General features: G+C 34.1%; 1 protein-coding gene across 1 annotated transcript in view; it reads left to right on the forward strand.

Annotated features, from left to right (window-relative positions):
• The window catches only part of LOC101032489 (uncharacterized), a 34,701-nt gene extending 19,411 nt beyond the window's left edge, over window positions 1–15,290 (forward strand). Inside the window, exons 2-4 of the mRNA XM_010335836.3 lie at window positions 966–1,092; window positions 1,581–1,676; window positions 13,789–15,290. Coding sequence (XP_010334138.3) covers window positions 966–1,092; window positions 1,581–1,676; window positions 13,789–14,945 — 1,380 coding nt within the window. The 3' untranslated portion in view covers window positions 14,946–15,290. The remainder of the gene's footprint in view (window positions 1–965; window positions 1,093–1,580; window positions 1,677–13,788) is intronic.
• The last annotated feature ends 282 nt before the right edge of the window (window positions 15,291–15,572 follow it).

The raw sequence follows: 15,572 nt of genomic DNA on the forward strand, positions 1-15,572 counted from the left end.
AGAAGAACATCTAATTGTTGGAAAGGGGAAGCTAGCTCATATTTTGGGTTTTATAAGAGTTTATTGTTTGTGAACCGCTCCTGTGATAAAGGATAGACAAAGGTAGACTTGATCTGCAATTTTCGGTTTGGGTTTGGTGATATAGGGGAAGAATTTTTGCTGATGCTGCAAAGCCATATTTTCAAGGTGCAGGTGTAATTTGTGAAGACTATCACACATGGCAAGGTATTACACAGAAGGAGGGAAAAAATGGGAGAACTGGCCTATTCGGAGGTGAATGTGTCTCAGGTCAGGGACGGTGTCCACTTTTACTTCTGAAATGTCATGTCTGAAGAACTTGCAAATGTTTACTTCTCTACGTGTGATGTTCCTGCCTAATCAGTTTGTTTCAACTATTTTCTCCTCTTTTTTTTTTTTCTTACGGTAGTCAAGGGACTTTGAGAAATACTTCTTTTTTATATATCAGAGCCTGCTCTCTGTTCTCTACATCTCAGTGTCTAGTAAGCCAAGAAAAGTCGTCACCATGAATTTATGAGACTGCAACATTACAAATGTTTCTTTTGAGGCTATTGAACACGAGAAGTTGTGGATGCCCAAAATTCCTGTTTGAGGTGGGATCAGGTCCTTGGATATCAGTGAGGAAAGAGACAATACACTGTTTAGTTTCCGATACCTCAAAAAAAATTTTTTTTGGGGGGGCCTCGATCAGAGGTAGGGAGGCTGAAGCAGGAAAATCACTTGAACCCGGGAGGCAGAGGTTGCAGTGAGCTGAGATCATGCCATTGCACTCCAGCCTGGGCAACAGGAACAAAATTCTGTCTCAAAAGAAAGAAAGAAAGAAATTATCTTATGGGATAATTCCAGTCACTCACATAAGTCAGAACCAGTTCTCTTTATTCTCAGTTTACGTAATGTAAAATCGGTAATTCTTTCTATGACCACTTGCTAAATATGTTGTTTTTCAGGGCGTGTTGACATTCAGGGATGTGGCCATAGAATTCTCTCCAGAGGAGTGGGAATGCCTTGATTCTGCCCAGCAGCATTTGTATGGGGATGTGATGTTAGAGAACTACAGAAACCTGGTGTTCCTGGGTGAGAATAACTTCAATATACAATTCACCTTCCACACAATTTGTTTTCTTCTGTTTTCTGGGGGTTTCTGCTTTGCATGAATGAGTTTCAGAATACTGCTTAAGAAAAAAAAGAGAACAGTTATCTGTTGAGGTAGAAGATACATTTTTCAAGATGTTTCATCTTAATAATCTTTCCCTTTTTTGAGCTGATTTGTATACGTCAGTGTAAATTAGTGGTAATATCAGAAATTTAGTGGCATATTGTTGCCCGCACCTTAAAATCAAGTTTCACCACCAATTTGTCATTAAGTATTACTGAGTAGTAGAGCTATGAACCCAAAAATTCAAAATACTTTCTAAATATCCTAAAGTTCCTATTAGGAAACAGTATATTGAGGTTAATTTTCTAGAATCTTCTATACTATTCTCTCTTGTATACTGAGCACAGTACTAGATTGGTAATTAGACTGGTCTAGCAAGAGTTATGTTCCTTTTTTAATAAAACAGGTCTTGCTGTCACGAAGCCAGACTTGATCACCCATCTGGAGCAAGAAAAAGAGCTCTGGAATGTGAAGAGACAGGAAACAGTAGCCAAATACCCAGGTAAGTGGAGCGAATGAGGCAAATGAGACAAATGAGAGTTTCCTGTGTCAAGGAGGGAGCCAGACTGAAACATGGTTTGAGAGGCTCTCCATCAGTAAAATCGCTTCTGAGTAACCTGCATTTCTTTCTCTTGCTTTCACATCAGGGCATCTCATGATGTGATTGTCTCATTCTCATTAACTTTCTAAGCACTGTACTTCCCCTTCAGTTATGGTTTTTGTTTGCTTGCTTGTTTTTTAGTTTATAGTGATAGTTTTACTCATAACTTAAAAGAATGTGTGATCTGAATGCACTTCCATTGCTTTGGGAGAAATAGTAATATCTGTATTTTGACAAACTGGTGTTAAAGAATTTTTAAGGTTGGTTTTGGATAATGTCTAAAATATATGAGAGTTTTGGTGATACTGGGATTTGGTTCAGAAATCCCAGGAACACCACAGAAAGATGAATCTTTCCCCTTTATAATTTTCTGTCCTACAGGGGTTTCAAATTGGATTTTATAGAAATTTATAATCAGTAATTTTACAAAACACTAAGCATGTCCCTAAATATAAGAAAGTGTAAAATTATGTTACTTGAAAATGTTATATGTTTTATATAAACTAATATTGGTAAATTAAACTGTGTCCCCAAAATGCCTCAACTGTAATATAGTTCAGTGTATCAGCTTCATACATTTATCAAACAGACTATGCCATTGAGGAGCTTAAAATATTGCTGAGCATATATTAAACTTCAATTTTAACTTTATTTTTAAATGACTGTAATTTTACAATATTGTTTTCGGATGAGGCTTACCAGGACTGTGTCATTCATATATATAATATGTGTGTGTGTAACATGCAAGTACATATATGTACAAGTGTATATATGTAGGTATTTGTAACATGTGGATGTTTTCACAAATAATAACTGAATACCTGTATTTATTGTATATAATGTATTGACTTTATATGTATATACATAGTGAGATGGTTAATACAATCAAATTAATGAATAAACATATCTGTCACCTTACATAGTTACCTTTTGTGTAGTGAGAACAAATAAGATCTGTAAGCAAATTTTCAGCATACATAAACTATAGTGATAAAGCTGTATATTAGGTCACAATAACTTGTTTTATAATTAGTAATTCATACCATTTGAACAGCATCTCTCATTTTCCCTGCCTCCAGCCAGGCCCTACCACCCATCTTTATACTCTCTGCTTCTAGGAGTTCAACATTTTTATTTTCTTCGTAAAAGTAGATCATACAGTATTTGTCTTTCTGTGTCTGGCATATTTCACTTAGCATAATGTTATCTGGGTCTATACATGTCAAAATGGTAAGGTTTTATTATTTTTTAGGGATGAATCATATTCTATTTAGTGTATATAGCATGTTTTCTTTACTCAGTATACAGAAACATTTTAGGTTTATTTCATATCTTGGCAATTGTAAATAATGATTCAAGGGACATGGAGGTACAGATGTTTATTTGAAATACTAAATTTATTGTATATGCAGAAATGAGATAGCTGGATTATATAGTAGTACTGTTAAATTCTTTTAAAGAACCTTTAGAGCAGTTTTCATCATGACACTAAAACATTGCAAGTCACCAGGAATGTACAGCATTTAAAAAAAAATACTCGTTAATACTTGTTATAACTTTTATTTTTGATAGTAGCCATTCTAATGTGTGTGAAGTAGTATCTCACCATGGTTTTAATTTGCAACTGCCAGATTGGTGATACTGAGCACCTTTCTCTATGCCTGTTGGCCAATTGTATGTTTTCATTGAAAATCATCGATAGAGTCTTTGGCTTATTTTTCAGTCTTGTTATTATTATTACAATTATTATTATAATTTTTGCCTTTGATTCATATGAGTTTCTTAAATATTTTGGATACTAACAACTTACCGGATATAGTTTTCTTATTTTGTTGTTCTCTTGGTTGTGCAGAAGCTTTTTAGCTTGATGCAGTCCAACTCATTTGTATTTGCTTTAATTGCACTTTTGCTGTTGTATCCAGAAATTAATTTTCCAGACGAATATTAAAGTTTCTTCATGTGTTTTCTTTAAAAACTTGTAGGGATTTATGTCTTACATTAGAGTCTTCATTTTATATTTAGTTAATTTTCAAATACAGCATCAGAAAAATGGTCTAATTTTATTTTTTTACATGTGGGTATTTAGTTTTCCCAGAAACAAGTATGGGAGAGACTATATTTTCTGCATTGCATATTCTCAGTGCTTTACCATTAAGGATAAGTCGATCTTATATTTATATAGATGGATTTGTTTGGGCTCTCCATTCTGTTCCATTGATTATGGTATGCACTGTTACGCACAGACCATCCTGTTTTTATTACAGTAGTCTTCAAATATAGTTTGAAATCAAAAAGTATAATGCCCCCTGGTTCTTATTCCTAAAACTGCCTTGGCTATTCAAAGCAAATCTTTCGTAGTTTCATATAAATTTCAGGATTGCATATTCTGTTAGATTAAAAAATGTTACTGGAATTTTGATAAGGCATGTATTAAATCTATAGATTACTTTAAATAATTTGACACAATATTTATCTTCTTAATCCATAAACATGAAATATTTTTGCATTTATTTGTGTCATCTTCAATTTTTTTATTAATATCTTAAATATTTCAATAGAAAGATTTTTCACCCTGGTTAAATATATTGCTAAGAAATTTATTATTAATGCTATTTCAGTGAGATTATTAGTTTTACTTTTTTATTTGGCAGTTTGTTGTTAGCGTATGGAAATACAAATGATTTGTATGTTAATTTTATATTTCTCTAATTTACCAAGCGTGTTTATTAGCTGAAAAAGTCTTTTGGTATACTATTCATGGTTTTCTATGTATAATATAATGCCATCTAAAAACTGACATTTTCACAGCTTTCCTTTCAGTTTGGATGCCTTTTTTCCCATTGAGACAAGGTGTCATTCTGCCACTCAGACTAGAGTGCAGTGGTGTAATCATGGATCACTGCAGCCTTAGCCCTTGGGCTCAAACAGTTCTCCTATCTTAGCCTCCCAAGTATCTGACAGTATAGGTGTGCATTTTCCATACCTGGCTAATCGATCCTCCCACCTCAGTCTCCCAAAGTGCTGGGATTACAGACATGAGCCACTGCATCTGGCTGGATGTCTTTTCAAAAATTTTCTTGCCTAATTGTTCTGCCTAGGACTACCAGTACTATGTTAAAACAGAAGCATTAAAAATAGACATAATGTACCCCTGTATTGGTTTTTGTGCAACTGAAAGAGCAAACACCTCTTCCAGTTTTATAGACTGGTTTCAGCAGGTAAGATCACCTTTTGATTGGCTAATAGGATCTCTTCTGGATTTGCAGCAGAGAGGGGTTGTACATAGGTCACATGGCTGTTTTGGAGTTTGTCTTTAGTGTGTAGTTACCCATAGCCTGGATAGTTGTTAATCCTGTCTTATTTCTTGGTAGACTGGACTGCTTTCAGGACTTTGATTTGCAGGGCCAGCGGCAGTTAGGTTAACATCTGGTGGGCCTAATATGAGGTGTGTGGATGAGGGTGAGCTTACTGAGTACCTGACAGGATTTTTGTAGGTCACTCTGTGGGCTTCTAGGTGAGCAAAACTGGCCATAGACTGTGGCTAAAAGTGTGGAAACTGAGTTACTGAATTCTTTCAGAGACCACAGTAAAAATAAGGTCTGCAGGCCTACCTCTATAATTACAAATAGGCATCTCCCTCCAGATCTCCACATGTGCAGGTACCACTGCTAGACCATGGCTGGAAGGAGCTGTAGTTAATTATAGTCACTGCAGAATTTTAAGTGGCGCAAGGTAGGTGAATCACTTACTATTCTTTAGCCGAGATCAAGGGTTTTCAAGTTTGCTGCATGAATGAAGGTGTGCCTTCTCAAAATGACTCCAGTCAGACTTCGGCTTTAGCAAATTTTAAAAACGCTCTACTTGAAAAACAAAATTATTATAAAGGTTTCTTCTTCAAGAAGGGGTCTCAGCGTATCACCCATATCTTAAACTGCTGGCTTTAAGTGATTCTTCTGCATCAGCCTACCAAGTTTCTAGGATTACAAGTGTGAACCACCATGTCTGCCAGTGTAATGTACTCCATGTAGTATTTCTTGTAAGACTTTTCTAGGGGTAATAAACACCTTTAGATTTTTTAAATTATAGAATGTCTTTATTTATTTTTTCTTTTTCTTGAGATGGAGTCTCGCACTGTTACCCAGGCTAGAGTGCAGTGGTGCAGTCTTGGCTCACTGCAGCCTCTGCCTTAGCATCCTGAGTAGCTGTGATTATAGGCATGCACCACCACACCTGGCTAATTTTCATATTTTTGGTAGACACGGGGTTTCACCATTTTGGTTAGGCTGGTGTCAAACTTCTGACCTTGTGATCTGCCCACCTCGGCCTCCCAAAGTGCTGGGATTACAGGCGTGAGCTGCAGTGCCCATTTTTTTTGTTTTTTTGTTTTTTCTTATTTTTAAAGTAAATTTCTCACTGATCCCCTTTTCTCTTCAGGTAACATCTCTACTACTTTTTGCTTCCTTCTTCAAATACTTTCTTAATGAAAAGATTGGTCTACTTGAGAAAATAAATTTAAAAAAAGAAAAAGGGGAAAAGAAAGCAATTATTGGTCTACTTGATAGTATCCAGTAAGTTTCATATTCCATGTTCAGGTTTCTCAATTTTTTTTTTTTTTTTTTTTTAGATGGAGTTTCGCTCTTGTTACCCAGGCTGGAGTTCAATGGCGCGATCTCGGCTCGCCGCAACCTCCGCCTCCTGGGTTCAGGCAATTCTCCTGCCTCAGCCTCCTGAGTAGCTGGGATTACAAGCACGCGCCACCATGCCCAGCTAATTTTTTGTATTTTTAGTAGAGATGGGGTTTCACCATGTTGACCAGGATGGTCTTGATCTCTTGACCTCGTGATCCACCCGCCTCGGCCTCCCAAAGTGCTGGGATTACAGGCTTGAGCCACCGCGCCCGGCCTCAAATTTTTGGGTTTTTTTAATGCCTCAACATTTATAATAATATTTCTTTAGTTTTCTGATTTACTTTTTCTGGTTTATTAAGCCTGTTGTTTCTGTAGTAAACTTTTCATCAATTGTGTTTTTTCAGCTTCACAATTTCTACTGTTTTTTTATAGTTTTTATCTTTTTGTTCACTGATATTTTTATGCGTAATTTTTCTTATTTTGTTTTCTTTTTGCTACAGAATATATTTAGTATCATTATTTTGAAATCTTTGTCAGATAGTTGTACAGATCTTTTTTTTTCTTAAGAAGAAGTTCTGGGGATTAATTTTGTTTCTTCAAGTGGGGTATGTTTTCTGCCTTTTTTCTTATGTCCTGAGATCCTTTGATGAAGTTTGGAAAGTAATAAACAGCTGTCTAATCTAATATTAAAAGACTTGCTTAAAGACTAGCTATAGCAATCATCCAGGCTATAAATTTTTAGTGTTTCACAAACATGTTCTCAGTTGTGTCTTTTTACTTTTATATGTTATTTCTAAGTTTTTTTTGGTTTTGTTTTGTTTTTTGAGACGCAGTTTTGCTCTTGTTACCCAGGCTGGAGTGCAATGGCGCGATCTCGGCTCACCGCAACCTCTGCCTCCTGGGTTCAGGCAATTCTCCTGCCTCAGCCTCCTGAGTAGCTGGGATTACAGGCACGCGCCACCATGCCCAGCTGATTTTTTTGTATTTTTAGTAGAGACGGGGTTTCACCATGTTGACCAGGATGGTCTCGATCTCTTGACCTCATGATCCACCCGCCTCGGCCTCCCAAAGTGCTGGGATTACAGGCTTGAGCCACCGTGCCCGGCCGTTATTTCTAAGTTAAAGAGATTTTCTTTTCATTTGATTCTATAATCTTTTGCTTTCCTAGTTGACTTTGGCATTGCGGTTTTTCTAGTATTGTGACAAGCACCTTTCTTCTCAGCATTACTTCATCATTGTGTTGGTTGTGTTGGACAGTCTGTAAGCTAAACCTGGTTACCTTGTGCAGCATAGAAAAATTCCAGGAATGTGTGAAGAGGGGAAAGAATAGCCATACGCTCAGTATGAATGATTTATCAGATAACACATATATATGAAAGCTTCAAAAGTGAGGGAGAAAACCAGAGTTTAAAATATGGATTGGAATGCTGTGTTCCAATGGAATTGATTTTTGAAAAGCCTATTTTTATTTCTCTTACTTTGATGGAGAACATTTTTCCGATGTATACTTACTGTGCTCTTAAATTCTGTAAGTCTTCTGTCCATTCAATAATTTGTTGATGCATTCACAGTGAGAGGCGAACTCCTTTTATTACTCTTTGAGTACTCTATTATAATCTTACTGCTCTTCCATTGCTTTAAGGTACATGGGAAAATTTACACCCATTTTCGGAGACCACTGTGTTTAGCTGTTTTAAAAGATCTTTTTGTTCCTTACATTAGATATCTTTGAGATGAGTAGGGGAAACGTTAGAATTTGGTTAAGAGATTCCAGAAGTACCAGGAACAAGTGTCATATGTTCTCTTTATAATTTCCAGTCAGGTGATCATGGAGAATATGAGACTGAGAACTTTCATCAGAGCACAAAGAATCTAATTGAGTACAAGAAAATCTAAATATCTATTTGAGATTAAAAGTATTTTTTTCTTAGTAGAAACTAAGCATAGGAGCATAGAGATTTAAATGCTGTATGACAACTCTGTGGTTGAATAGTTGATTTTATTTACTCTCTTCATAGATTTCTTAAAAACGCTAATATCATAGGTTACTTACAACCCTGTCCAGCATATAGTAAAATCCCAATTATTACCTATTTTTACATAACTATACTATAATTTTTATCTTCTTTTCTATGAAGATTAGTAGGACTATGTCCTATATTTTGTTCTTTTTACTTTCTGATTCACTGTATGCCAACTTTGCCTGTAATTTCAGAAATTTTGAGGTAAAGTGCTTGAATGTATATGTTATATAAAATGTATTATATAATTAATAGGCACCTCACATTCATTAAAATCTTTTATATGTTTGTTTACTGAATATGAAAAGTTATTAGCATTTTCACTTTTCTCAAACGATATTATGTAAATGATTATATACATTTGTTTCTAATTGTTCATTTTATGTTAGTGTTTTATACCATATTGTTTAATATTTATGTTGTTCATATTATTTAGAAATGTACTAGTTTGCTTTGCTTCTAAAGGTTGCATTATAACCTTTACATTTTGTATAAAAATAGCAGCAAAATAATGATGATATAATACAGAAGATAATTCAGTACTATTTAACTGCTTGTTTCTTCCAATTTTCTCATAAAAGTATTTATGAATGATACTAATGCATTTTCAATGAAATGGTATTGCTTTAATTGTACACTAATGATTCAAACTTCATGGGCTTCAATAGCAAGGACATGGAATCAACATAGGTGCCCAATAGTGGTGGACTGGATAAAGAAAATATGGTATCTATACACATAGATACCACGTATCTATGAAATACTACATAGCCATAAAAACAGGACAAAATTATGTTCTTTGTAGCAATGTTGATGCAGATGGAGGCCATTATCTTAAGTAAATTAATGCAGAAACAGAAAACCAAATTATGCATATTCTTCTTATTAGTGAGAGCTAAATACTGGGCATATGTAAATATAAAGAAGAAAACAGTAGACACTAGGGACCACTAGAGGAGGAACGAAGAGAAGGAGACAAGGACCAAAAAGCAACCTATTGGGTACTGTGCTCACTACCTGAGTGGTAGGAGTACCCCAAAGTTTAGAGGTACATAATACAGCCATGTATCATACCTACACATGGAGCCTCTGAACCTAAAGTAAAGTTGAAATAAGAAAAGCCACCAAAATATGTGCTCTTTATGAATGTGCAGTCATAGTTGAAAACTGTAGCTATTTAGAATAATAATTTTTTAGTAGTAATTATGTTTATTCAATTTTTTTGTTAATTTTTTTTGTTAGATTTTGTTCTGCCAATTTCACATTCCTGTGTCTCATTTTAGAGCAGGCTATGTCACATTAATTGTGTTTTCATTTTTATTTCTGTATTAAATTTTACATGCCAGTATTCAGCTCTGTACAAATTAAGACAATGCTTGGACAGAAGTCAGATATGAATCAGCCGTATGTCTATTGCCAATATAGTTATTTTTGTGTTTGTTTGCCTGTATAAATATGCCCCATTTTATGACTTATATACTTGCTTTTTTTTTTTTTTTTGGTTGGTGGTCAATGGTTGTTTTATTTTTAATTGTAAAAAATACATAACAAAATTTATAATCTTGAACATTTTTTATAATTTTGTTATGTTAAATATATTGTTAGCAGCACATCACTAGAACATTTTTATTTATGTAAAAGAAATATGCGGGCCAGGCGCGGTGGCTCAAGCCTGTAATCCCAGCACTTTGGGAGGCCGAGGCGGGTGGATCACGAGGTCAAGAGATCGAGACCACCCTAGTCAACATGGTGAAACCCCGTCTCTACTAAAAATACAAAAAATTAGCTGGGCATGGTGGCGCGTGCCTGTAATCCCAGCTACTCAGGAGGCTGAGGCTGAGACAGGAGAATTGCCTGAACCCAGGAGGCGGAGGTTGCGGTGAGCGAAGATCGCGCCATTGCACTCCAGCCTGGGTAACAAGAGCGAAACTCCGTCTCAAAAAAAAAAAAAAAAGAAATATACAATACACATGAATCCACTGCTTATTTTTCCCATTGACTGGCTCTTTACAAATGTCATTCTGTTTTCTCTTTTTACGTGAATAACTACTTTAGATATTTCATGTAAGTATATTCCTACAGTATTTTTGTGTGTGTGACCAGCTTATTAAATTTAACATAATGTCTTCCAGATTTGTCTTTATGATAGATAATATAAAATTTCCTGCTTTATAAAAGCTGAGTCATATTTTGTAGTCTTTATATTTCAAATTATATTTATTCATTTATTTGGTATAAGGAGTTTAAATTACTTTCACCTATTGACTTTTGTGGCTAATGCATCAATAAATTGTGTGCAAGTAACTCATTTGACCATTATGCAAGAGTTTTTAATCTGTGCTTCATTCTATTTCATGCCTTTGGTGTTCTGCCTTTATACCAGTACTAATGTGCTTTGTTTATTTTAGCTTTGTTTTGTGTCTGGAAATTATTAAGCATAATGCCTCTGATATTTTTCTTTCTTTCTTTTCTTTTTTTTTTTTAAGATTGTCAAGCTTTTCATGGTCCCTTGAAATTTCATATAATTTTGTGGGTGTGGTTTTTTTTGTTTGTTTGTTTGTTTTTCTATTTTCAGAAAAATAAAATTGGGAATTAAAAAGGGTTATGTTGAACGTCTGGGTCACTTTGGGCAATATGGAAATCTTCACAATATCATGTCTTCCAACCCTTGAACAAGAGCATACTCAAGAATGTGTTTTTTAATTCTCATAGTTTGTAAGTTTTTTAGTTTTCCTCCTGTCCCTGATTTCTAGCTTCATTTCATTCAGGTTATAAAAATAGTCTAAAATTTTAATTTTAAATATTTGTTAAGACTTGTTTTGTGGTGTCACAGATGGTCTATCTAGAAAATATTTCATGAGTTATTAAAAAGTATGTGTATTCTGCTCTCTGAATACATTTGTTAAATGTAATTGCTTTATAGTGCATTCAAGATTTTGTTCCCTTATTCATATTTTTTCTTGCTTAATTATTCATTATTGAAAGTGGATTATTGAAGTATCTACCATTATTATATTGGTGCCTATTTGTTGTTCCAGTTCTGTCAATGTTTGCTTTATGTGTTTGGAAAAACTAGTGTCAGATATATTTATAGGTTCTCAATGAATGAAGCGTCCTATAACTTAATATCCTACTTTGTCTCTTGTGAATTCTGATGTAATTTATATGAAATATGACAGTTTTTGATTTAATATAATTGTATCTCATCTCATTTGGTTAAGACTTATATGGAATGTTTTTTCTATCCTGCCATTTTCATTCTATTTTTTAAATTGGATCTGAAGTGAGTCTCTTGGAGACATGGTATAGTTAGATAGTGTTTTTTAAAAAAAATTTTTTAAAAATTCTTTTATTCAGTATATGTGTTTTGATTAGTAAGCTTAGTACATGAATATTTAAATTCTTTTCTGAAAAAACGTACTATTACCATTCTTTTGTTTTATTTGGCAGTTTTAGATATTTTGTCTCTTTCTTTCTTTGTGTAATAACTAGTTGATAGTGGGATGCCTTGGCTCCAACTTAACTTTTTGTTCGTCTTCATTGGTATTTTATATGTGGTAAAGATAGAGATTACAGAAAATATCTTAAAGTTACCATTGATTTTTAAACTGGTAACAATTTATCGTCTGTTGCACACAAAAATTTATACTCATTACATCTGCTTTCAACTTTGTTATCAACATCACTAATAATATACTTTATTGCATATACATTAACAAAATTTTAATTATTTTTATGCTTTTATCTTTCTAATTTTTCTCCTGTTTAACAAATCAAGGACTAGCTGAAACATATCTTTTAAATGTTAGAGTATAATTCAAAGTGTTTTTTGAACCTTGATAATACTACTACACATTTTCATAGTTGTGTATATACGTATGTTTTCCAGAGAGTTATGTATTTTTACATGATTTGATGTTCTTTAGCATATCTTATTTTCAATGAGAGAGACTTCCTTATGCATTTCTTGTAGATTAGTTCTGTTGACACACTTATCTACATTTTGATTATCTTGGAGAGTCTATTTTTCTTCATTTTAAAGAATACTTTTGCTGGACATAGTATTCTTGTTTGGAATTTTAGGTTGTATATTATATTATCCAGCTTTGTTCTTGCCTGAAAAATTTGTTTATACATCTGCTGGTAATCTGGCAAGAGCATGATATAAATGACACCTTTCTCTTCTCTTCCTGCATTCTATATTCTCTTCTTGTCTTTGACTTTCAATACTATGTTACATTTTGTCTTTTTAGGGATCTCTGTGTTAATCTTAGTTGAAATTTGCTGAGCTTCTTGTTTTTGTTATATATATATATTTTTTTAAATGTTGAAGTGCATGTCAGTCTTATTTTGTACTTCTGCTTCACAATTTTTATTTTTTTGTTAATAGTTTTATTTTTGTTATTTCATTTTGTTTTCTATGTTCCCATTTCACTCAGCGAACGTCATTGAAATGACAATTTTAAATTTATTTTTAAAAAATAGATCTGGCTGAATTCACATTGTTTCAGGTAATATCTATATCTTTATTTTCCTTGTATTGATTTCTGGATACTCACTTTATTTCTTTGATTTAGCCATATAGTTCTGATGTTTTGTTTATGTTGTAATCTTTGGTTGTGATTTGTACAAAAAAAGCCACATGTCAAAATATTTATTACTTGGTTTTGACCTTGGGTAATATGGCACCAATTTTTTAGGCTAGAGATTTTCGAAATCCCTCAAACCTGTTCTGTGGATGTGTCTTCTCTGGGCTTTTGTGTTTGTTGTTCAGTTAAAGAAGATTCCCATGTTTCTAATTGAGAGCCTATAATCACTTTCTATGCTCATTGTCTGACTATGGTACTGAAGTCTCTTTTCTCTTTTAACACTCATTTACCTCGGCTGACCCAACCTGTCATTGAAAGTATACCACCATTCCTTTCAGCACTGTCATGGAACCTCAAAATTAGTCTTTGGCAAGGCCACAGAAAGCCAGAAGCATGGACACATGTGACACTATTTTCTTTATTTTTGGAAGGAGAAGCCAGGAGTTGGGAGTTGTATTGGGGATGAAGAATGGGTGTGGTTGGTAAATATAAAGTACTTTTCTTCCACTTCTGTATTGTTGTTGGCATTTTGCTTACTTGCAGTGCTGCAGATACTCAGCTAGTTTTCATATTTCTAAAAAAGGCATTTTGGTTAGTATATTTTTATTAAGTTTATATGTCTATAAAGAAATCAGAGTGTGTGGTATTTTATTGCCTCACTGTGTCAATGTGCTTAGTATAATTTTAGGTTTGTAAAGTATATTTACCTTAGTCAAATAAGTGAGATAATTTGTTACTGTTTTCTTAGCTGGACCCTTGTTTTTTTTCCCTGCAGAGATATTGCCAAGGCAGAACATAAAAGATTCATCTAAAAACGTAATACCAAGAAAATATGAAAGCTGTGACCTTGATAATTTATGCTTAAAGAAAGTCTGGCAAGATGTGAATAATTGCAAGGGGCAGAAAAGTAGTTATAATTACCTTCAGCAGTGTTTGTCACCCATCCATAGCAAAACATGCCAATGCAATAAATGTGGCAAAGCTTCTCAGTGTCACTCAATTCTTACTAAAGATAAGAAAATTTGTAGCAGAGAGAAACCCTACAGTTGTGAAAAATGTGGCAAAACCTGTAGGTCATTGTCATGCTTTATTAGACATGAGAGAGCTCATACTAGAGGGAAACGCTACAAATGTGAAGAATGTGGCAGAGCCTATAAACGCTCCTCAAAACTTAATAGACATCAGAGAATTCATACTGGAGAGAAACCCTACAAATGTGAACAATGTGGCAAAGCCTTTACTCGCTCCTCAATCCTTGCTACACACAAACTGATTCATACTAGAGAGAAACTCTACAGATGTGAAGAATGTGGCAGAGCGTTTACCCACTCTTCAGCTCTTACAAGACACAAGAGAATTCATACTAGAGAGAAACCCCACAAATGTGAAGAATGTGGCAAAACCTTTACCTACTCCCCAAACCTTATTAAACACAAGAAAATTCATACTGGAGAGAAACTCTGCAGATGTGAAGAATGTGGCAGAGCGTTTACGCACTCCTCGGCTCTTACAAAACACAAAAGAATTCATACTGGAGAGAAACCCTACTATTGTGAAGAATGTTGCAGAGCCTTTAAAAGCTTCCCAGACCTTACTAAACATAAGATAATGCATACTTTAGAGAGACCATACAAATGTGAAGAATGTGGCAAAGTCTGTAGGTGGTTCTCAGAATTTATAAAACATAAGAGAATTCATGCTGGAGAGGAACCCTATAAATGTGAAGACTGTGGCAAAGGCTTTATGTATCCCTCAGACCTTTCCCACCATAAGAGAGTTCATACTGGAGAGAAACCCTACAAATGTGATGACTGTGGCAAAGCTTATAGGTGGTCCTCAGGTTTTACTAGACATAAGAGAACTCATACTGGAGTAAACTATGCACGTGTGAAGAATGTGGCACAGTCTTTTCCCACTTCTCAACCCTTTTAACCACAGGAGAATATATACTGGAAGGCAACCTTAAAATGTGAGGAATGTGGCAAAGTCTTTAAGTGTTTCTCAGCCCTTACTAAACATAAGAGAATGAATAATGAAGAGAAACTACAGGTATTAAAAATGTAAAAAAGCCTTAAGCAGGTCTTCAATTTTTTTTTTAATATATCAGAACAAATATGATGTAAGTGGAATCACTATCAAAGGATATTTAACAAAAGACTTAGAGTATACAATAATTCTTTTATTATTTATGAACCTTACAAATAGAAAGAGAGGTACAGTACTTCTACTTACATTATAGATTTTATTATACACAGAAAAATTTAAGCAAGAGGAAAACCTTATAAGAGTTCCACAAGCTTTACTAATTTTTAAAAATAATAATAGCTCCCAGATTTATTGATTTTTTAAATAGCTTTTTAGTCTTTTTCAATTCAGCTCTAAATTTTGTTATTTATTGTATTCTACCAGCTTTGAGATTTATTTGCTCTTTCTTCTCTAGTTCTTTTACTTGTAATGTTAGGCTGTTAATGTTACAAGTTAATCTCTTTTTAATGTGTGAGCATTTAGCACTATAAATTATTGTCTTAACACTATAAATGATTGTCTTAACACTGCCTT

The sequence above is a fragment of the Saimiri boliviensis genome, chromosome 9 (genome assembly GCF_048565385.1).
Source record: "Saimiri boliviensis isolate mSaiBol1 chromosome 9, mSaiBol1.pri, whole genome shotgun sequence".
Classification (NCBI taxonomy): domain Eukaryota; kingdom Metazoa; phylum Chordata; class Mammalia; order Primates; family Cebidae; genus Saimiri; species Saimiri boliviensis.